Source organism: Ostrinia nubilalis, chromosome 4, assembly GCF_963855985.1.
Source record: "Ostrinia nubilalis chromosome 4, ilOstNubi1.1, whole genome shotgun sequence".
Classification (NCBI taxonomy): Eukaryota; Metazoa; Arthropoda; class Insecta; order Lepidoptera; family Crambidae; genus Ostrinia; species Ostrinia nubilalis.
The window spans coordinates 18,660,005-18,685,219 of NC_087091.1; the positions used below are offsets into that span (position 1 = coordinate 18,660,005).

The window sequence follows — 25,215 nt, forward strand, 5'->3', positions numbered from 1 at the left end:
GCTCCGCGCGGTGGCTTCTGACCACGCTCGCGATGTCATTATGAGGCGCTTACATAGATGGGGCCCATTAAAGTACTTAATAATATTGGGCAGCACACATTTTAAAGAGTGGACTACTAATTTCTTATTGATGACCGAAAGCCCATTTCTTGCACAAATAGGTACCATGCGTACATTCTTTTTTATTTCAATTTACAAAACAATATATTAAAAAAAAAAATAACATGCATGTAATTACATCAGGCTACGCGTGGTGTGTACGATTTATTTGTTTATCTAACTACAAAATTATCTTTATATGCCAATATATTTTTCTAAATCATAAATATTTACAATAACATGATTTTAATTAGACTTACTATATCACTCTACCAACGTAATATAGGAGCAACAATATAAAATTGCCGATTTTTCAATATTCATTATAGTTCCTTTAATTAATACAATAGCTATGTCCAGTATTATTTTAAACTTCATTTCAAGGACTTATACATACAGTGTGGGTCTTGATAAAGTCCACGAAAATGGGTGAAACTAGAACCATTTTTATCGAAGGAAAAAATGACAAAAAATTACTGCTTTTTTATGGTTTTTGTTTTCTTTTGATTACTTACTGTAGAGAAAACGTTATAACTTTTGTTATAACTTATATGCTGATGAAAAAACACAGCAATAATGCTAAATAACAGGTGATACTAATAAAATACATAAAATATCCAGAAATCGGCAACTAGTAGGTAATAATAAAATGTTATTTTTGAGAAAAATCTGTATTTGAGTTTGTGTTTTTTGATCATTTGATAAATTTCTCCATTACATGTGGTTTTTATTACTATGTGTTATTCTCTATCGTATTACCTTTGTAAAACAAAAAAAATCATGTCTCTATCCCTGTCACAACATTTGCTATGATCATTTGAATAAAGGCCTGCCACCACAGTATTGTCCGCCTCAGGTAGAGAAAATTTTAATTTTAATTAAAATACTTTTCTTACTTCGACATCTTTTGTTTTTATTTGAAATCTAACTTATTCTTATCAAAATTACAAATCAAGAGCCACTTTCAGCTTCGTTGGTAAGATTTTTGGTTTTACCAAGGTAATACAATGGAGATTAACACAAAGAAATAAATACCACATGTAATATGGACATTATTTGGAGAAATTTATCAAATAACCAAAAAATACGAATTATTTTACAGATTTTTCTCAAAAAGTATTTTTTTTATTATTTTTTGCCATTTCCTGGTTATTTTATGTATTTTATTAGTATCGCCTGTTATTTAGCATTATTATTGTTTTTATTTTATCAGATTATACCTCTTAGTTTAAAAGTTATAACGTTTTCATAACAATAAACAATTGAAAGAAAAAAATCTATAAAAAAATATCTCAGATATTTTCTTTTTCATTTTTTCCTGTGATAAAAATAGGTTTAGTTTCACCTATATTCATACGTGCACTTTATCAAAACTCACACTAAATTTTACGTATAAAATTTTATGCTTATTTCATTTTTTTACTAGAATTAAATGTTTAGGTAAAAACAGCTCGTCCTAAATGGTATCTGTTTCCGTTATAAATAAGCAGTTTGAAAGATACTGTTCATCAGCAATTGGTGTATTGTATTACATTATAATGTATCGTAAATATTATTGTCGTATTATTAAGCATTATTTATGACTGCAAATCACATTTTGGGCAAGCAAACAACATTGAAATGATGTCAATGTTATTTTTTTGTTTTATACATTTATACAACTTACATTTACAGTATTTTAAGATAATACAACTGATGTGTAATTTTAGTTACCTAGCTACCAACAAATAATGATATCAAAAGCCCCAGCGCTCGATGTCGCGCGAGAGTGCCCTGGTCGCGGTCACCTACTGTAATGTACACGCAAAACTAGATTCCTCTAAAAGGTACCTACGTAACTATGACCCTAAGATATACAATGTCTTTCTTTACAGCCGTCGTTACCTCTGAGCCGAGCGGGCGGAGCGCAGGAGCCTCTACGTGGCCGGCGGCGCGGGCGGGCCGGCGGGCGGGCCGGCGGGCCGGGCGGCGCTCACAGGCACCGCGCCCGCGCCGCCGGCAGGGGGCCCTGCGCTTCTGCCGTCCATTTGGAGGCCAACGTCGGTGCCAGCTTTGCTGGTTTCACGACCGGTGTGTTGCGCTCGTCGGACCCCGTTTCGCTCGGCTCAGAACCAGTAGAGGTCTTTGGACGTGTCTTGCACCTGCGCTTCCAGACCTGTGCGGATAAAAAAAGCCTTTGTTAGTATTTTCAAAAAAAGCACACATTAATTCTTTGTTTATTCACCTGTTTATAATATTATAAACTCATAGAAAACACCCAAACCAAAAAAAACATATTCATGCTCACAAATGTTTGTATTGTGCGGGGGGATTAAATCCGCGACCTCTGGCATAGTAGTCGTGAACCGTTCTTCCTACTAATCCTACTAATATTATAAATGCGAAAGTTTGTGTGGTTGTCTGGATGTCTGGATGTTTGTTACTCTTTCGCGCCAAAACTACTGAACGGATTTTCATGAAATTTTACAGTATTATTGTTTGTAACCCAGAATAACATATAGGCTATAATTTATGATGATATTATGTGACAAACTAAATTTCACGCGGGTGAAGCCGTGGGCAAAAGCTAGTTAAATAATAAAATCTTAATATAAAATACCTATTATTTTGAACTTAAACCCTTTGTAAACCGTTTACAACCAATGTTTCAGTGAACGGGCATTAATCACGTCAGATCGCGTGGTTAGAATAGATTATCCTGTTAAAATAATGAAACGAAAAGAACCACAAAAGCTTTTTGTCGAAACGGTTTTATTTTTAGACGTTTCCGGTGCGACAATAGATAGCAGTCTTTTCTACCACTGTAGTAGTAGAGTAGACTCGCTTGATGCGTTGTACCAGTGCGTTTGTCGGGCGAGTGTGCTGCGGCGGCTGATTGTTACAAATGATGCCTGTCCACGCGCGATACCATCGGCCGTCGGCGGCGCGTCGTGATCCAGCGACCAATGACCACTATTTTCATTGTTGTATAACTAGCGACCCGCCCCGGCTTCGAACGGTTGCATTGGAATTTCCCGGCTTTTCTTTCTATAATATGCATCTTTTATACCTATAAACCTTCCACTTGAGCCACTCTATTTATTTAAAAAAAACCGCATCAAAATCCGTTGCGTACCTAATTCTAAAGATTTAAGGAATTAATTGGGACAGACAGCGGAAAGCTACTTTGTTTTATATACTACGAGTATGTAGTGATTTGATAGTGATTACTAGGTCGTAATAACCCAAGAATCAGTTCGTTATTTTATTTTTGTTGTAAGCTTACGGTACGGACAATTTGATTACTCGTATGTTGTTTTATTTTATTTGTGAGTTTCGTAAGCAATGCAGTGAGTCTATTTTGATCGAAGGAAAAATATACAAAAAATATCTGAGATATTTTTTATAGTTTTTTTTTCTTCCTACTTATTGTAAAGAAAACTTTATAACTTTTAAACTAATAGGTACATCCTGCCAAAATAAAAATAGTAATAACGCTAAATAACAGGCGGTACAAGTAATAAAATACATTAAATACCCAAAAACTGGCAAAAAGTAATTTAAAAAAATAGTGTTTTTTGATAAATTTCTCCAAATAATGCCCATATTACATATTACAGGTAGGTTTTTTTTCTTTGCGTTACTCTCCATTGTATTACCGTGGTAAAACCAAAAATCTCATGTCTCTATTCTTCACAACGTTATAGATAGATCATTCCATCACATCCATTGAATAGAAAAGGAGTAATTGTCAAAACCCTTCTTAAAGGCGGCATTTTTTCAATCAATCAATCAATAAAACATTTATTGTGTCAGTTATTACAATAACACAGACCTTAAATGTTTACATAAGTCCGCTATAACCTGCCGATTAGGCGTGCAATATTTTATTCGTATGACTACAGTTACGTAGTTGTAACATACCTACATATTATAACTAAATAACAAACAATAAATACATAACAAACTTTAGAACAAGTAACAGTCTTACATTTCAAAATCTTGTAACTTAAGGTAGGCTAGTATACTAATAAAATAATATAAAATCAATAACTAATTATATCTCGTAAATATTCATTTAAGGAGTAATAACATTTTTTGACTAAAATTTCACACAGTGCTGTCTTAAAGTTTTTATGGCGGCGCGAGTGGCAACTAATCTTTGGACTAATCCCTGTGACTGTGACGTAAACTTGATATATTTTCAATTCCGCATCACTATTTTTAGTACATTTTTCTTCATAACAGAATTGTTAATTTAACCTAATGTAAATCTACATATATCCATAAAAGCGAAAGACTGACTCACTGACTCATCACGAAATCTCAGAAACTACAAGTGCTAGGAATCTCAAATTTTACATGGGGGTTCCTTTTAAAACGTATAGGTGCTCATTAAGACGGGATTTTGCAAAATTCAACCTCTAAGTAAGGGGGTAAAACGGGATCCACGTACACGAAGTCGCGGGCGGCCTCTAAGTAGTTATTAAATAAACTATTAAATAAATACTTCTTCTACCTACAGCTTCTCAGCACCAGCCCATATTATGTTGACCCGAAGTGGTGATAGGGCAAGCTATATTTAGGACGTATATAAGTGCCCTAGAAATATAATTAGTAAGCACTTGCAGGCCACAAAAAGTGAACCGTGCTTGAGACTCTGGTGACGTGGTTGTTTTTAAACCTATTTCAAGCATAATACTACACAAAGCCAATACTATAGGCACAGTGTGTCCGGTTAAATCGTGATCAAACTTTAAGGGCGTGATCTGTGGACCTCTCACCTTCCTTTAAAAACAAGCGACAGCATGGGCACCTTGACAGCAAATATTTTATATCATACGATAGCATTATCTATTAGTAGAAATAGAAAACAGACACAAGAGGGTAAGAATGGATTTAAGTAAAAAAACATGAGTTTTTTCAGCGGCTTCACCGCAGCATCGGTCTGTCACACTGTCACACATTACATTGCTCTGAAACATGAAAGTACAACGTCTCCAAATGAATCGGACGTCGCCTCGTGTAGTCGTGTCAGGGCAATATCACGGTGCCAGCGGCGTTGATAGCGGGCGGAGCGCGGTAATTGAGCCGGGCGGGGCGGCGCGCGCACGGCCGCCGCGCATTGGCCGCCGCTCGCCCGCGGGGCTCTCCGCACCCGTCCGTCCATCTGCACGAGGACTCGCGTAATCATTCATTATTTTACTAACGACGCACGATGTCCTTAAATTGACAACAATCTACTCGGACAATGTACCAACTTTGTGCTACTCGTATTATGCGACTATCTGCTCCCGTTAAGAATCTCTCGCCAGTCCGCGACCACCGCTTTATATTAATTACTGCTTAGATATTATACCTTCAATTTAAGGTTTAATTAATCGCTATTCTCTCGTCAGTCAAACGTGTTTGGGGCAAAAACTGTATTTTAGAAGCACGTTAACCCGGCGCGTTCACGGGCGGCTGGCTCCCGCGCTTCATTATATCACATAACACCATTCTTGCCATTACTACCAAATAACCGACTTGATTTTTTACATTCTTCCGTGTTGAGATCATTTTAAAACATCTCGATGCTGTTTTTACAACTTTGATAAATGAACTCCGTGTTTATCGCGTTTTTGTGTAGGTATTATTCATTACATTGCAATCTTAAATATCTAAAGACAAGCATTATCTAAAGTTGGATTAAATACTTATTTATCAAAATTTTGTCTGTTTACTATTCGTCTTTGCTGATACTTTATTTTTTGTCAAATATTTAAGGATAATACTATATTATTTTCAACCCGATGACGCAGCTCGAAAGCAAAATAAATCGTTTTCGAAACGCGTGCGTAGCGCGATAGTCACGAAGGGGTGCGTCGTCGGCTGCGGTATTTGTCAATAACGCACCCCCTCCGAGAATGTGCGTCGGGGACACCCGCCCTCACGTGCCGCCCTCCTCCCGCGGGGGCTGCTGACCGCCCGCGCGACAGGACAATAGCAGCGCTCTACCTACGGCTACGGCACTCACATACACTCGTGACGTGACTCTACTACTGAAGGCTATCTAGGGATTATAGATATGCGAACCAAGAGGTGCTCACTCAAATACACCTTATAAAATACTAGCTTTCCGCCCGCGGCTTCGCCCGCGTGGAATTTTGTCTGTCACAGAAAAACTTTATCGCGCGCGTCCCTGTTTCAAAAACCGGGATAAAAACTATCCTATGTTCTTTCCCGGGACTCAAACTATCTCTATGCCAAATTTCATCAAAATCGGTTGCGAGGTTTAAGCGGGAAAGCGTAACAGACAGACAGACAGACAGACAGAGTTACTTTCGCATTTATAATATTAGTTGGGATTATGCTACCATCATATACCTACCTAATTAGGTTTACCGTGAATATTTTTTAAACAATACTGTCTCTATTGAGCAGAATTAGAGATACACAGACATTGCAGAACGATGGGAAACTTAAGCGGAGCGAAACTGATAATAAATGTTTAAACACTGCCTACCTAACTAATTCTTGAAACCTAAGTGACCACATGAAAAAAGTCGCGTGTTCGACATCTGCGAGGGAGCGAGCACTTCGGGCTGCTCTAAGGACATCAGTAATTGCCCGGACGGGTCGCGGCGAGTAAAAACAGGCGGCGAGTTGAAAGCGGCTGGGCGCAGGGAGCGAGGGTCCTCCTCCTCTAATGACGACAATTAAAATTAATTTGCGCGGCCGCCGTCTCACTCGCAAATTAAATTCTTCACTCGCGATCTCCCCGCGCGAATGATGGCGGCTCCCCTTTGTCTCGGCGCCCCGCTTGACGGATGCCGTCCGGGGGCCCCCGGCGCACAGCCCGCTACGAGCGACGAGCACCTTCATAGCTGCACGACTATGAATTTACGCCTGCCAGCTGAACGGCTTGCGCATTCCCACTTTGATGACTCTTGTCTGTAAAACGCTTTATGTTGTAACCGATATGAGCTAATATGTAACTTGTTTCAACAGTTTAGTTTTAAAAAATCTATTTGACACACTCGAATAAGCTCTTGCAAAGTGTCTAGGTCTATAATGCAGCAGCATATTGTATACGTCAGTGTTTCATTAGTATTTTTTAAATATGTTATGAATCCGCAACCTCTGGTCATCGGTGTAGTAGTCCGGTACGCGAAACACCAGGCCGCGAAACAAAAAAGCTCGTGTCATTTAATAAAGTTTGTTTGGGCCTATGCCCAAATTCTAATACATTCTTCATAATATCTTAAACTTCCTTTTCTTCGGTGGCTCCAAATAAATCTTTAAGTTATCTGGCTGCATAAAATGGTTTCCTACCGATCTGTTTATCGGATTCGGGACCAGCACCTTCGCGGGTGCCAAGTGGCCAAGCCAAAAAAACTAAATGTTAGTTTTTTTCTAGCGGTACTGTTTAATGAAACAGTACCGGTCTCGTTTTGTTTTTGAACAAGAAGAAAAACTGGTGAATTTCCTTAAGCTGCAAGATTATCGACGGGTCGACCCTCGAGCCTTGGTCTCCGTCTCCAGATCCGCAGGTTGGTGGTCTCCATTTTGTGCAGCTATAGTTTTAATCTGTTCGGAGTCACCAGTCGTCCGCGTTCCCCGCATTTTTCTTTCCCGCATTTCCCTGATGAGGCTATTTACACGCCACACCAAAGTTCAACCTTTGTGTAATGCAATTATATTTTGCAGCTAGGTATATTTTTATTTTAATAGAAAACCTAGGTGTATTAGCAATTGAATTTTAAATAACTTGAAAAAACCTTTCGCTTGCCGGACGATTAGTAATTAGTAATTAATTATAAATACCAATTTTTATTGTTATAAAAGTAGCTACCTACTTTTAAAACAATACTTACATAATTACTCGTCTATCATATAAAGTAACATCTATTAAGTGAATAACAACACAATTTGAATTATTATTCCCGTTGAGAGAACACGCAGTAAACTTCGTAATTTGAAGTCACTTGAAACCCGAAGGGAGATAAATATAAACATCGTACTTTGAGATTATACGGATAACGTGTGTCATTACGAGCGGCAACACTCGTGAATTTCGCGTTTAGTGCTTCGTTTATTAGCCGTTGAAACATCTTTGTATTGTTGTGGAGTTCCCACAGGCGCGGGGAGCGCGCGGGGGGCGCCCACAAAGTGGGAATGTTTTGCTTTGTCACTCGGATGAAAGGTTTAAATCATCGCAATTAAAACATCACGAAACCCGGGAATCTTTTTGAAAGTCGAAGAAATATTTTGTTTAGGCGTAGACTGTACATAAATAGTGGAAATATGTCAGGCGAGAACAAACAGAACATCGATCGAAGCCAGCGGGCGCCGCGCTCTACTAATCAATGTACTCGTATAGTGGGAGAGTATGGCCTACTGAGTCACCCCACATACGCTCAATGGCAATACATAAGTATAGCCCAGATAAAGGCATTTTTTCACCAAATGAACGGAAGTTCAACGTCTACGGCTTGGTGGCGCGGAGTGCATACTGACCGGGCACCGGAGGGTAGTAGGGCGAGCAGGCGGCGGGGTCGAGGTGCGGCGCGTGCTGCGCCGGCCACTCCACGGGCTTGTACTGGTGCAGCGGCGAGCGGCCCAGCAGCAGCCCGCCCACGCCGTAGCCCGCCGCCGCCATGTTGTGGTGCGCCGTCGCCGCCGCCGCCGCGTGGTACTCCGCCGCGTGCCGGTGCGCCGCGTGCCCGTACCTGCGCACGCCCACCGATATTACACACTACAATATAATCATTACGATACCATCATCGTAGCATATAAATAAATATAATAAATAAATAAATATCCTTGGACATTTTACACTGCGCTTCTAGTCCCAAACTAAGCAAAGCTTGTACAATGGGTACTAGTCAACGGTTATAAACATACTTAAATACTTTTTTTTTGTAAATACATACTTTTCCCTGCGTGATCGAATCAGAAATGAGGAGATCCGCAGGAGAACCAAAGTAACCGACATAGCTCGCAGAATTGCTAAAATCAAGTGGCAGTGGGCGGGGCACATAGCTCGTAGAGACGATGGCCGTTGGGGCAGGAAAGTTCTCGAGTGGCGACCACGGGCTGGAAGACGTAGCGTGGGCAGGCCTCCTACTAGGTGGACCGACGATCTGGTAAAGGTCGCGGGAAGAGCCTGGATGCGGGCAGCGCAGGACCGTTCATTGTGGAAAACCTTGGGGGAGGCCTTTGTCCAGCAGTGGATGTCATTTGGCTGAAACGAGCGAACGAACGATACATAGAAAACACCCAGTCCAATACAAACAAATATGTTCATGCACACAAATGTTTGTACTGTGCGGGAATCGAACCCGCTACCTCCGGAATAGTAGTCCGTTTCGAACCACTACACCAAACGGCCGACATATGAATATGAACGCGTATAGGTCTTGGAGACAAAAAGATTGGACCGAATCACAACATACCTACAATAATTATTTAATATTATGTACCTAGGTGATACCTCCTGTTTATATTTCTTGGAGGCGAGTCGTAACAATAGGAATAGCAGTACCAAAAATTGCAGCGCTCGTCGTTGCCAACCCATTGACAGTGTTTGATTTCGCCAAATTATTTTAAGATAAGAAATAGAAGCAATAACTCACCCAGAGTAATGCTGGTGCCAGGGGTCGTAGTCGTAGAGGTCGACGCCGGCGCAGGCGCCGCCCGCCGCCACGCCCGCCGCCGCCGCCGCGTTGAAGAACGACGCCGGCAGGTTGCGCGACACCATCGGCACGCTCTCTGCGCACCCACAAGCTCTATCAGTGCACACGTTCTTGCAATCGCAAACTACATTTGCAGTCACGTTGTATGGACATTTGCAGTCACGTCGTAAAGGCTCTTTGAGAGCAAATCTATATTTATTACACATTTGCGTTACTTGTATCTATACAAATATCCAAATACCTACGGTAGTCAACCGTAGGTATTATATTTCAACCACAAAATTAACTTTGCCAATTGTTACCAAAAGGAGACGGAACTACATAGTTTGTTGAACTCGTGAAGTTAATGTTTAAAGTTAATACAAGTACATGTATGTAGTAGTCACACAGTAATCATAAATTTCGAATTCCTTTCCGAAAAAACCGTGTGTAGACATTATCTCAGTCTTCTTTGACTATAAAAAGGTGGCCATCGTTTAAAGTTTATTTATTGTGTCAAAGAGGTAATAAAGATAGGTCATTTGAGACAAACAGTCGCGTCTGGCGTAAGATTACAGGCGACGCTGCGCGATAGAGCCGGCGCGGCGCGCGCGCACGGTAGCGCTCGTTTTGGGATCATGTTACCTGATGTAATCGCTGTTATATTTAAATTGCAGTCGAGTACATTATACAACTACGAATATCTTAGTTCATAAGAATAATTGTTAAGAACACAACAACTTTACAGTTTGAATTTGAAATTTGAATTTATTATAAAATAGGTTTATAATAGAGAAATAGAAAATGTTAAGCTAAAAAATGAAATTTCTAAATTCTTCTAAGGGCTGATTTCCCAACCGTTGGATATCTCTTATCTAAAAATAAAAATTAATAATAAAATAACAATAAAAAATATTTTTCATAAACAAGCTTTTTGCTATATGTTATAAAGAATCCATACTTTATTCAATTTATATGACTAAAAGCTTGTCGCGAGATTGACAGTACCTACATATAGATGTATTTACCTATTTGATTTTTTCTCAGATCAGACTTTTAGCAAGATCAAGTTACGTAATTAACGTATTTTTTATTTTCATGGCTACCTTCCATCTCCATCATCAGATCAGCTCCATGTCATCATAATATTGCATTGTCATCCGTCTTACACATGCAAGCATTTCAGCTCAATGGGAAACCCGTAAGTGGATCAATTTTAAGTTGCCAGATGTGAAAATATTTAAATAATAAAATAAAATAAATTAAATAAAAGCTTGTAAAATTTACACTGTCATAATATTTCCCATACAGAAACTGCCAATATAGGCCAATTTTAATCTTCAAATAAAAGTTATTGTTGATGATTGGAAAATCAGCCCTTAGTTATATTTTTTTTTCAAAAAGAGGAAAGTTTTGATTACTTGAAGGAAAATACACTCGGCTTTAAATAAATTGCGCCTCCCGCAATCTCCAGCAAAATCTTTGAATGTACTTTTTTTCTTTTCAAAAATAAAGGAATGTTTTCTTTGAGTAAAATTTTCTATCTACAGTATTAAGGGCACTTTCCCTCCAGGTGGCATTACAAAATTCCACCCTGGATAATGAATCCCTCTTTTCCGTGGTCACGGCATCACGCGTGAACGGCTGGACCGATCTAATTCTTTTTAGTTGTGTTTTGTATTTGTCAGAAGACTATTATTATGTAAAAAAAACTAAAATAAAGAAATTGAGTAAACTTAACGGTCATATTAACTTTCTTAAGACATACACGTCTGTGTAATGATCTGTGTAGGTTAATGAAACTCATCCTCCATTAATGGGAAATAATTACCACTATAACAAACGTACTATCGGCTACCCATTGCCGGCTATTGAGTGGTGGAAGTCTACATCGGGACAAAAACACTCAAAAGCACTCATTCAGGGATATAGCAACAAAGTAACTAAGGAACTGCTAAAGTTCAAAAGATACAAAGCCTGTGCAGTGACTAGAATACTAACCGGCCACTGCAAACTAAACAAACACAAATCAAACATGAACATGACCGAGGAAACTCTGTGCAGATTCTGCCATACAGAAGAAGAAACGGCCATGCATGTTCTTCGCTCATGCGGCCCGCTTATGAGCAAAAGAAGTATCCATCTCGGGCGACACATCATGCACCCGGATGAGATAGCAGATATCACGCTCCAAAGAATCTGGAAATTTATAGACTCAACGGGACTAAGCAGTGAACTCTAAAGACAAGGGCTGCCACAATAGATCAAACCTGGTCGAGCTGGCGCAAATGAAGGCCCAAAACCAATAATAAAATAAATAATACCCATTGCCGGTCATGTCGTCTCGTTCTATCGCAAAGAATCACCATTTGATGAGAGCGAGAGTAAAAACGGAAATGGGTAGTTAACAGTGTGGCCGTGTGTACCTACAACAAATGCGTTTGCACAATAAAACACAAATCGACCTCTACACATCGAATCTATTTACATCTAGAACTGATCAGGTCATTACGTTTAATGTATTCACGCTTCGCATAGCTGCTGTCAGATCCAAATACCTAGCTGTGCCACTGGCATAAATAATTAATTAGGTACACAAGTACTGGTACATATCCGCAGGTATCGTAAACCCAATAAACCCAAAACTAGTTAACCAAGTGCGTGTTGTGCCACGCGCAGTGCAGGGTTCCGTAGTTGCTCGTCGTTACCACAATATATTTTAGAAGCAAGCAATGATTTCATCTAAAGTCACTTTTAGTGTTTTCTTCTAAGAAATTTTTATTTGGTAAGAAATTTTCTAATACATGAGACATTTATTTTATTTTCATTACACAGGTTTTATATCTTATTATTAAATAACATATTTAACTGTTTATTTTTTTTATTTTACAATGCTTAAATTCGTACGTTTATCTCAAACGACTAAAATTGGCACTTTAAAGTTTAATATTTTGCAAACGGATGCCTAAATCGAAAAATAGTTTTAGAACCCCCTAAGCCATTTTAAAAGATCTATCCAATGATACCCCACATGATAAATAGGGTATACGATGAAAAAAAAAATCATCTCCACTACATGTAAGGGAGTAAGCCTAAAAAAAGCGCTGATGAGTAAGGTCTTTTCTATTATTAAGATATTATTTAGAGTTGAAACGATTAACATTGCTATTCCAATGTGTTTACGGAGAAGAAGTAGGAGGACCAATTTAAGAATGCTTTGCTAATTCGTAATTCTTATAAGTAACTAGCTTTCCGCCCGCGGCTTCGCCCGCGTGGAATTTTGTCTGTCACAGAAAAAAATTATCGCGCGCGTCCCTGTTTCAAAAACCGGGATAAAAACTATACTAATGTCCTTTCCCAGGACTCAAACTATTTCATCAAAATCAGTTCAGTGGTTTAGGCGTAAAAGCGAGACAGACAGACGGGCAGACAGAGTTATACTTTCGCATTTATAATACATATTAGTATAGATTGAATCTAAGACCATTTTGTCTCATACCACTGTTGTATAATTGTATTTTAATATATAAAACTTAAATTAACTTAACTATGGCTAATTATAGGTTTCCCTGGAATAACCTAATATGTAATTGTAATCTGGTTTGAGACAAATACTTTCTATCGTCTATCTAAAGTATTAAAATTATATTGATAGTATATAGGTACCTAGTATAATATACGAGGCAGAACAGCAGGAAGACTAGAGCCAGTAGAGCGCAGACATGCTTGCCGGCGGGTGTCGCATGGCGGTGCGATAGCGATCGCGGCGCGATGCGTCCCCGCGGCACAATAAGAGCGCGACGCGGACGCGGAATGCGGGGCGTGGGACCGCGCCGCGCCACCTTATAAACTATACCAAAAAATGTCTAGCCCAAAACGACCACTAAACGGAAGACAAGTCCAAAAACGAATCAACCTTTACGTATTATTGTTTTAACTAGCGCCCGCCCGCGACTTCGTACGCGTGGATCCCGTTTTACCCCCTTAGGAGTGGAGTTTCGTAAAATCCTTTTTTAGCGGATGCCTACGTCATAACATCTACCTGCATGCCAAATTTCAGCCCGATCCGTCCAGTGGTTTGGGCTGTGCGTTGATAGATCACTATGTCAGTCAGTCAGTCACCTTTGAGTTATTTAAATTTATATAATCAGTATCGTTACCGGAAATGTGTGAAGTTTCGGAATTCTATACAATTTCTAGGAAATGTATGTGAAATTCCGGGCATATTTTGGGAAATAACATTTCTCAATTGTGTAAAATAATGATTTAAAGATTCTGATAGATGAAGATACAAAGATTTACCTTACAGGGAGAATCCCAAAATCTGAGACTAATTCAATAAGATATTTTTTTCAATTTGATCCAAAAATCGTTATCGTTGTTGTTCCATCAATGAATGATTTTGCAATTACAGACTTATTTGCAATTGGTAAATTTTTTCGTGACTTATGTTGATGGATGGAGTTGGAGACCATATACCTGAAAGTTTGCCTGGAACTCTTCCCATTTGACCGATTTTTTGTATTAAACTATAGTTATAGAGGACAATCTTGTTTCTGTCAGTAAAGTCACATCCCATCCACTGTATGTGAGGCCCACTAGGCCTACTTAGTCAGAAACTCAAACTCAAACATTTTATTTGCCATTAAGTAGGGTACAGGTACAGATGGAATACAGGAAAAAGCTCATTATCCTACTCAGCCAATTACATATTGCATGAAACCATTGACCAGACCACCATTGACTTTCCGAATGTAATACGTTTCCGAGCGCTATTTAGGAAAAGTAGAATAAGTATAAGTATATACATAAAACCTAATCATATATTTCCTAATTTCTCAATTTCCCGGTAACAACGATCATAAAGGTTACACGATAAAACAATGTAGGACTGATGTGACAGATCACAGAACCTCCCTTATTTGCTTACTTTGCTCTATACTTTGTATCAGTTGAAAAAAGACAAAGATCAAAATAAGCCCTGTATATGCAAGAAGGGCCCATAAAACCTTATTGTGAACATTTTAGTTTGTAATTTTGTATCCTTTTATAAACTTACGAGTATCTAAGATGTAAGAATAAATGATCTTTTATCTTTTATCTTTATCTTTAAGAAAATTACACCCATGGCGAAATCACGAAGAATTTGTTGAAGTAGATATTTGTGCAGTACCTATAATAATATTTTTTTAATTCACCATAACAAAAATATGTACACAGAGTTAACAGAACCTAATACATAAGTATTTTAGTAAAGTAGTTACATGTCGGTATTAAAAGATATAGTAGCACTTGGTGTTATATCAAAAATGTTAAAAGCGGTGCGCATATTGTGCAGATGACCTTAGGCTCGCCGGTCGATATGACGATGAGTGGCAGCGGCGGTTTTTGCGCGCGGGCGCGGAATGCGAGCGGGCGCGGACGCGGGCAGCCTCAAAGCCTCGCCGCCGTTTTTGCCATGCGGCCCCTTTCGGCCATCTTTTAAGTAATGGTTCGCCTTTTTTCGATCTAATCGCAGTCGCGTAACTATGTCCCGAGAGGACGCGTCTTCGCGTAGAATCGCCGAATCGTCCCACTTTTTGGCGTCTCACTAAGCCAGTCTCGCGCAGGAACCGGTCGGCGTTACGTCATTTCTCCGATCGCTACCCACTATGCGGCGCGTCAAGCGAGCCGCACATTCCTTTAGTAACTACCACGTAATCGTGAAACGCCTCGTATTATGTAATTACGATTCGATGAATTTGGTTCTCTACACCGAATTATAGAGCAAACTGAGTTCCCCATTATCTTTGCTCAATGGATGAGCAAATGAAGTGGGCGGAGATGTAGTCAGGGAGAGTCGGTTAAGAGATAGACTGGATCGCGGGGCACGGGCGCGGGGGCGGGGTGTGGCCGAGTCGCTAGGCAGTAATTAAACGTGGCTTTAATTAAGGCGGCGGGTTTCCGCTGATTTATCTAGGGCCGGGAACAATCACCGCGCGTTCCGCGAAGACAGCCGCGTCGCCCGCGTTTTTACGCGGTTCCCGGTAGCGCGCACCTGAGCCGCGGCGCTGCGCCGCGGACCGACTGCCACCGCTTATGCGAACTTATGTATATTCATAACATGGCCCTCCTACATAAAACACAACTTCTCACTGACGAACACAAAAAGTTTAAACTTTACGCAACGATCGGAATTTAAAGTTACAAACCATCTAAGTGCAGCAAAAAATGTATGCTCCCTTTTATTGTCTAGTTCGTGGATCTCAGTATAATCAGTGTTTTTATAATAAATCTATTACTTATTTACTTACATAGGGTGGAAACGATAAGTGATCTCACTCGGTTATTTCTCAACTATACAAGATATCGAAAAACTGGTTACAGGTCCTGAAAGTACTTCACGCACGAGCTCTTTCAATAGGTTACAGAATTAACTGAATCTATCCGAAATTTCTGTTTTCAGCTTCCATACTAAATGTATGCCAGCCACACAATAATAATATTAGAAGTGTTAATTTTTTTTATTAAATAATAAACACTTAAAATGAACTCGTAAATTGCATTCTTATTTATAACTAGCGGCCGCCCGCGACTTCGTACGCGTGGATCCCGTTTTACCCCCTTCATCTATCTTACGCGGTTTAGATTTTTTCATACAAATGTTTTTTCCCGCTTACTCCCCTTCCCGTGGAAATTTTGCAATATCCTGTTATAACTAAGCTTTAAATTTACTAGGATACCTGCATGCCAAATTTCAAGCGTCTAACTTAAGCGGTTTAGATTTTTCATACAAAAGGATTTTCCCGCTAATTCCCGTTCCTTTGGGAATTTTGCAATATGCTGTTGTAACTAAGCTTTAAGTTTATTAAGGTACCTGTATGCCAAATTTAAAGCGTCTAACTTAAGCGGTTCATATTTTTCATACAAAAGGATTTTCCCGCTAATTCCCGTTCCCGTGGAAATTCCTAAGTATCCTATAACCTGCCCAGGAGTACGAAGAATAATTGTACCAAATTTCGTTAAAATCCATCGAGTAGTTTTTGTTTCTATAAGGAACATACAGACGGACAGACAGACAGACAGACAGACAGACAGACAAAAATTTTACTGATTGCATCTTTGGCATCAGTATCGATCACTAATCACCCCCTGATAGTTATTTTGAAAATATAGTTCATGTACAGAATTGACCTCTCTACAGATTTATTATAAGTATAGATTATTCATGGCAAACATTGGTTTTAGGCTTTACTTGCTATAATATTATCAAGACATGAGTGCCATCATGACTGACAGTACTAAATGTATGAAAGCTGGAAACATAGAATTTTCGGATAGATCCAGTTTATTTTGTAACTTATTATTGGTATCGTTGGATAGAGCTTGCCAAGCACTTTCAGGATCAGTAACCAGTTTTTGGAAATCTTGTATAGTTTAGAAATAATCGAGTGAGATCACTTATCGTTTCCACCCTGTATACAATAATAATGTTATTGTTTATGGAATAAATGACTATGACTATGACATTACCAATATCAGCCAATAGTCGCGGAGCAGTAAAGAAAAATGTTGCAAAAATGGGAAATATTATTCAAACTATTTTCACGCACAGTTAGATAAGATGACTGTTATAGCTGATCTGACGAACTTCCCTCGAACTGGCAAAAAGTTGTCACAACTTTTTAACCTTGATCGGTACTTACTTAATTTATTTTAATTAAAAAATACAATTGCGTTGATAAGATCCTTAGTTTATATTAAGTTCCGCATAGATCCTTAGTTCTTATTAAGTTTATTTCTTTTGATAAAGTTTTATAAAATGAGTAACCTCCCGGCGCAGTACGCAAAAGACAAAACCAGTCCAGTTCAAGGGCGCGGCGCGGGTCGCGCGTCTTCATACAAACGTTTGTCGAGTGCGCGCGCTAGCGGGCTGCGACTGCGACTCAATGAACGCCTTCATTTCATTCGTATATTCATACTTGTAACATTTTTATGTTAATTTTATTCAATGTTTTCATGAAAGTGCTTGCCTAAACCGGATATCATTATCAACCGGATATCATTTTCATTATTTTGGAGATTGTAGAAACTGATTTACAGTGATTTTAATTTATTTTTTCATGCCTATTATCTTTATTTACAATAAACATAAATTTTTTAAAGTAACGCGAGGCAAAAAGGCGAGGATGCTCGCTGCATTTCCTAGCTGATTATAAGTGGTGATGAAAAAGAGTCAAATTTGAGCACGGGCTTTGGATTAAAGTGATAGACAACAGTATAACAGAAAATCATCACAACTTATCATTTCAATATAGGTACCATGCTGCACTTGTTAAAAACAAAAAATTCGAAGAGAAGAGGATCGCGTCATATGTATTTGTCAATCATGAATACCTTGTTGTACTGTTATCCTCTTTCCACTGAAAGGATGGCGATCCTCAGGTTCGAATTTCATCTGTTTTGTTTTAGTGAATTTTATTTCGTATCTAATGACTTATATGACATTTTGTAATAGCGGCCAAGCTGGAGAGGTCCTGGCTAGATACACAGAAGTTGCAGTGGCAGCAGACCCGTTAACATTGCTCCTACACACAGCGGTATTGTGCACTATGATCAGAGTAAATACAAATGAGTAGGTCATCTTCATAGAAACGCCCGAGCGCGGTTTGTATGTGAGCGCGCCAATACGTATGCGGCGCGCACGCACACACTGACAAAATTTAGCGTTGATTAGCGGTGGGTTGCCCCGAATTTTGTCAGTGTGTGCGTGCGCGCCGCATACGTATTGGCGCGCGCTCACATACAAACCGCGCTCGGTGCGTTTCTATGAAGATGACCTACTCATTTGTATTTACTCTGCTATGATGGTGCAGTAGTTATGGAGCCGCATCGTTTCGCATACTCACCCTTAGGTTTGTCGAGGGCCAGCGCCCGGGCGAAGTGGTCGTCGACGACGGCGGCCACGTCGCCGGAGTAGTGCGTGAACACCACGCAGTTGGCGCTGACGTACTGCGCGCGCGCGCGGCCCGCGCCGCCGCACTCGCCCTCCGACTCCGACGAGCCTCCGCCTGCAACCACACACGCGTCACTTCACATCCGAACCTTCCGTCCACACACGTTAGGTGTTACCAGAGTTAATACAAATGAGTAGGTCATCTTCATAGAAACGCACCGAGCGCGGTTTGTATGTGAGCGCGCGCCAATACGTATGCGGCGCGCACGCACACACTGACAAAATTCAGCGCACCTCACCGCTAATCAACGCTAAACCTACTCACTTTCAAAATGACCTACTCATTTGTATTTACTCTGGTGTTACTGTCGAACGAGCCAGAGGATTCTAGCTCCGAACCGTTTTGACCGCTCACCTGGCAGTTCCCGCTGTGGCCTCACCAGCTGCTGAAGTTAGAAACCGCGCTGGCACAAATATTAAATTCGAGATTGTATGAGCATTTATATTAGGAGTTGTGGACTTTTATCAAAATAATCAAAGCTCACTATGAAATAACAGACAAAAGATCAACATTTAAACATCCACACCTACAAATTGGTGTATTAGGTAGGTAACTTGAAATAAAACTCTAACGAGACTCGTAGACTCTCGTTCTATCGCGTTGATGTCTAATTCATGGTCCTCGTTGGTCTGCTACGAGGTTTTTCGATAAGTTGCTACGACGTAGTCGTACTTCGTAATCGTAGCGCGTAGATTTTGGCGCTATTGATTGATCGCGGAAGCGACATGTATTTTCCTTAAGTTCTTTTCTTTCTACAATGTCTATCGAGTGTTACTATTTTTATTAATAACTAGCTGACCCGGCGAACTTTGTTCCGCCTTAATGGCAATAAATAAGCAGACTTTTTTTTTAATTTCGAACGGGATAAAAAGTATCCTATGTCCTTCTCCTGGCTCTAAACTACCTCCCTGACAATTTTCAGCTAAATCGGTTCAGCCGTTCTTGAGTTATAAGTGGAGTAACTAACACGACTTTCTTTTATATATATAGATAATAAGTATCCTTGGACATTTTACACAGCGCTTATAGTCCCAAACTAAACAAAACTTGTACTATGAGTACCTATTAGACAACGGATATAAATATTTTTTTTGTAAATACATACTTATTATACATAGAAAACACCCAGTCCAATATAATAAATGAATAATAAAATAACTCTCGGCACTAGTCTTTTTCGAAACACACTACACCAATCGGCCAACCAAACATCTTTTGATGCATCAATGGTTGGTTACCTAAACAATTATGTTTTTTATTGTTTCATAAATTCTCTAAATTGGTAGAACTGCAAAGGAAAATAGGAGTGTACGAGTCGCTGGCATCGTTCGTTCGTTTGTTCGTTTCAGCCGAAAGACGTCCACTGCTGGACAAAGGCCTCCCCCAAGGATTTCCACAAAGACCGGTCCTGCGCCGCTCGCATCCAGGCACCTCCCGCGACCTTCACCAGATCGTCGGTCCACCTAGTGGGAGGCCTGCCCACAACGTCTTCCGGCTCGTGGTCGCCACTCAAAAACTTTCCTGCCCCAGCGGCCATCAGCCCTTCGAGCTATGTGTACCGCCAACTTGATTTTAGCGATTCTGCGGGCTATGTCAGTCACTCTGGTTCTCCTACGGATCTCCTCATTTCTGATTCGATCGCTGGCATCAGTTTCTGCAAATGAAAAACCGGGAGATTGTATTGTGTGTCTCACCGTCTGCGCTGGCGCGGCCGTGCAGCGAGAGGTCCTCCTCCTTGGCGCGCAGGCGCGCGTGCGGCGCGTGCGCGGCGTGCGCGTGCGGCGGCGAGCCCGGCGACTGCGCGCCCGACGACGCCGAGCCCGAGCTGAGCGCCGCCGCGCCGCCGCCGCCGCCGCCGCCGCCTCCGCCGCCGCCGTACGCCTCGCTGCCGGCGTTGCCCGCGCCGCTTTGCACGTTAAACTACAAAAGGACACTTATATATTAAACTACACAAACATTTATATTTTAAATAAATAATAAATAAATAATTCTTTATTCAAGTAACCAAGACTCAGTTTGTTAGTAACAATTGCACTTAAAAACTGTGTTACTTGAAACAAAATGTAAAATAAGAAATTAAATAAACTGAATTTAGATTAAGATGTAGAATTGAAATAAGTATCATAATAAATTATACTCATTTCAATTCCAAACCCACAATTAAGTGTGAGGTTATGCATACATGAGTAATCCCCGCTTCACTCCATAGGCTGTGTCACAGCAATGCCTCACGTACACACAATCAAAAGATGGACTGTACTGCATAACTAATGAGACTAATTTTATTTATTCACACATCAAGCGTCAATGCAGTAGAAGGGGATAGGTATGTGCATCTGCAGATTTTGATGAATATGGCAGTAGAACAGGTAAAAATTTATTATATTTAGATGATTCACATAATTTATTTAGTTTTAGTGAATAACATCAATATTAACAATCTTTTATCTTGAATTTCAAATTTTTATCAGTAACAATATTGGCGTTGATACAGGATGAAATTTTATTTAAAACACATGCACCGTAACAAGGACGTATTGTAATTTGTAACAAGTCAACAGACAGAATTGATATTATTAAAACTAATTAAAACCTAGTTTACCTAGTTAAGATTCAACGAAATAGTAAATTATTCTCGTCACCAACCTTCCATAAAACCGTCAAAGTAAAAATTTCTTAATAAATGCATCCGGCTCGAAGGACACCCGAATATTAGTAGAAATAAAATAGTGGACTGTATTATAATATAATTATGCTGTAATTCTCGCCAGCCTAATTTACAATTTACCATCTAAGATACGAGTATATCTTTTTCATAAAGGTATTACGTATTACCTTTATTTGTCACCTGTCATCCACTTTGCAATGGAGGGAAGTCGAAGAAGAGAAGAGAAATTCGAACTCCTCCTATGTTCTTCTTATTAATTTCGTTGCGGGTCCAACGACAGTTTAACTTTCCCCCGGGACAAACTTGACCTTCACTGGTTGGGTTTTTATTGGCGGTATAGATCCTGGCTACAGAGGATTAGCAGCGATGGGAATGAGAGGTGGGAATAGTCCCGTTATCTAAGATACGCGGTAATGGTGAGTCGACAGTGGTGTCCCAATGCGATGTGCGAGTCGAGCGCTGCCGATGATGACGCTGTGGGTCCCGAGGTGACTTTAGTCATCGTACATCGTTGTTGGCTGAATGATAACGCGGTGGGCTCGATTAATGTTATTTTACCACGAGCCCGCGCGGACCGGTCGGCGGGCGAGCGCGGCCCGCGCTATGCATATGTTACGGTTAATGTGATAAATTGAAAATTATTAATAATAACCGGTTATTATGAATAATTACCGACATTCGCGGTAAAAGTGATAAATTAATCACATTTAACAGTGATTATTTAATAATTCAACCTTAGTTAGTACTAACAAATTTCATAAAAGAGAACAACATCTTGTGTACGTGCTCGTGTACAGCCAAACTTTTGAACGTTTTGATATCATATATTAATATAATTTGGCAGAATGAGTTTGGAATGTTTCTTGCATAATATTACTTTTCCATGATGCCTATAACATAATGTTTTGATTTAAAGTGAAAAATAGGTTAAGGTGCGGCGGGGGTGGCCCTTGGGCCACCCCTAAGCCGCCTATTTAGTTTTATACACACATAAATGACCTCATATTAATCACATTTACCAAATCATGCGGTAATTATTCATAATTTTCACATTTATCACTTTGACCGTAACACATATACATATAACCAACGGAAAATCGCTCGCTCTACACTTCGACACTAGGGAGCCCTCCTCATCCTCCTAACATAATTCCCTACCTAATTATTTTTTACATTAACGGCCGTTTGGTGTAGTGGTTCTTACCGCACAATAAATGTACTTTTCATTTCATTACATATTATAAAACAAAGTCGCTTTCGGTTTTTTTTAATGGAAAGAGATATTCAAGATGCAGAATTTTAAGTATAATACATTGTACCTGTGCGAAGCAGGGGCGGGTCGCTAGTCTATGTATAATAATATACGTACCTAGTTTAAGTATGTTTGTTTTATCCGTTGTCTACCCATAGTACAAGCTCTGCTTAGTTTGGGACTGGATGGCGCAGTGTAAATAATATCCAAGAAAAAAAAATCTTAATAGGTCCCGCTAACTAATTATTGCCAAAATCTAGAGAACTAAATAAATACTGTATTTAGTAAATAGATTTTTGTGTTTCACATACATTTTCTCAGTACAAAAAGGATTTGCGACTATTTGTTTTTTTTTTTTTTTCAAAAAGTAGCACAGACAGTAAACATATTTTAAAGTTTGAATGCTGGGAGAGATAATCTCATACAGGTACATAACGCACTTGTAATAATAATATATGCGTATCTAAAATTACAAGTAAGTAAAAAATACGTAATCACATGGAATGTTACTTGAACATTATCCTTTGTTCTCTAGAGTGATTAATTGGTCTCGAACGAGAAGTGGACAAACAAGGCATACGATTTTATCCTTTTATAGAAGTGGAAAACCATAGCATTGACTCATTTTTAAATACCTGCAAAGAATCATTCAATAATGATGGATCAGGTAGGAGCAGGAGCAGAAAACGTGCTAAAACACCCTAAAAGTCGTGAATGTGTGCACAATCAAGTACCGGGCATCAAGTAAATTGATGTCTTAGAAATTCATTGTTATAATACCTATGTATTTATTGTGAAAAATAGCTAAAGGAAAATTTTGTGTCGGCACAACCAGTAAATGAGATTTTTTTTTATAAACAAAGTATGAGATGCCAAGAATTTCAATACACATTAAAAACTCGGTCACTTGTCTGGCAGCCGGCAGGCAAATTGTTTTGTAGCAGACAAATGTTTTCATTAACGCGCGTCAAGCGTGATTCAGGAGAAGTTTTAGTGCGAATGACAGGCACTTAAATAAATATACTTTAGATGAGTTTAGACTCCGGAGAATGCGCGCACTCTTCCTCTCAGCCGGAATGCGCGTTACACGTCAGAGGAATTCATCTTCGTCATTCGTGTGTCAGACGAACGCGAGCGAGCATGGAGGCTACACACGCGAACCGAGCGCGGCAAAACGAATGTACCATGATGGAATGCAAAAAATATTTACAAAATGTGCTACTACCGTGGGCCGTTAATCACACTCTATATTGTTGTTTTAATGTTTTCATCCTTTATGGATTTCGTTTCAGCCAAATGACGTCCACTGCTGGACAAAGGTCCCTCCCTCAAAGATTCCCACAATGACCGGTCCTGCGCTGCCAGCTTCCAGGCATTTCCCTTCATTGGTTGGGTTTTTTGTGGCGGTCAAGCTGTAGATCCTGGCTACACAGGAGTTGCAGTGGTGGGAACGAGAGGTGGGAATAGTCCCGTTCCAGGCATTTCCCGCGACTTTCACAAGATCGTCCGTCACTTAGTGGGAGGCCTACTCACATTACGTCTCCGGCTCGTTGTCGCTACTCGCGAACTCTTCTACCCCTACTAAACTATCTCTTTATTTACATCAAAATTGGTTTCTCACTGAAAGCGTAAGAAACAGACAGGATTACCTGTCTGTTTCTTAGGCAAGTATGGAATTTATTTTAACAGCTAATCAACCAAAAACCTGTGAAATGTGTGTGTGTGTGTCAGCAATAAATAACATAATACTACACAGATATTGTACAACGGATGGAAGTTAATATAAATAAGAAATTGTAAAGGTCAAAATCAAAAATATTATATTCAATTTCAACCAGTATTTTGGCACATATAAGCTTTAAAAATTTGAAAAAAAAAAAGTTGGCCCTTAAGTGGCACTTTACGTCATGTCTCCTTATCTTTTGGGCTTTACCAGGGCTTCGAGACAAACATATGGCAAGTGCTGAGAAGGAACGCCGGTCCTTTTAAACTTATCCCTGCGACAGAGGTAGAGGTGCTCCAGACGAAAACTCGGTTCTATTAATTTATGTAACGTCAGGTGACGTCGATTGGGTTCTCTAAATGTAATTCGTATTACCAATTAGACAAGGTTGACAATGAGGCTGACAATTAGACAAGGTCAATGATCTAACCTGACTTAGAACAAAAGCTAGACATGAAGTAGGTATACTAACCCGATCATACTGAAAATGCGGCGCGTGGTGGAAGGAGCGCGCGGCACCGCGGCCGTACAGGTAGGGGTAGTAGGCGCCGTACATCACCTCGGGGCAGCTCACCGCCATGCCGCCGGCGGGCCGCGCGCGCGCCCCATGCCGCCGCCCTCGCCCGCGCCACCCGCGCCCGCCTTACAGCGCCGAGGCGGGAGCACCGATGCGCCTGCTGCAAACAACAACTACGTAAATATTGCTTAGTTTCCTAGATGTTTGCTTCGCAAGTTACAGTACAGAATCAGATAGATTGCGAGAGCTTTGTTTGAAACCTTATTTTTGAAGTAACACGATTTACCGGGGGGACGGGTACTGCTCAGTGCCAACAAATAGTTCT

At 40.0% G+C, this 25,215-nt stretch overlaps 1 protein-coding gene across 1 annotated transcript; it reads right to left on the reverse strand.

The window, feature by feature from the left end:
• Nucleotides 1–2,101: 2,101 nt before the first annotated feature.
• On the reverse strand, nt 2,102–24,953 carry LOC135071409 (protein vestigial). The gene is made up of 6 exons (XM_063965201.1): nt 24,846–24,953; nt 20,425–20,650; nt 18,623–18,784; nt 9,696–9,831; nt 8,578–8,789; nt 2,102–2,254 (listed from the first exon to the last, which is right to left on the reverse strand). The coding sequence occupies exons 1-6, from the start codon at nt 24,951–24,953 to the stop codon at nt 2,205–2,207; spliced, it is 894 nt and encodes a 297-aa protein (XP_063821271.1). The 3' UTR covers nt 2,102–2,204.
• Between the last annotated feature and the right edge of the window lie 262 nt (nt 24,954–25,215).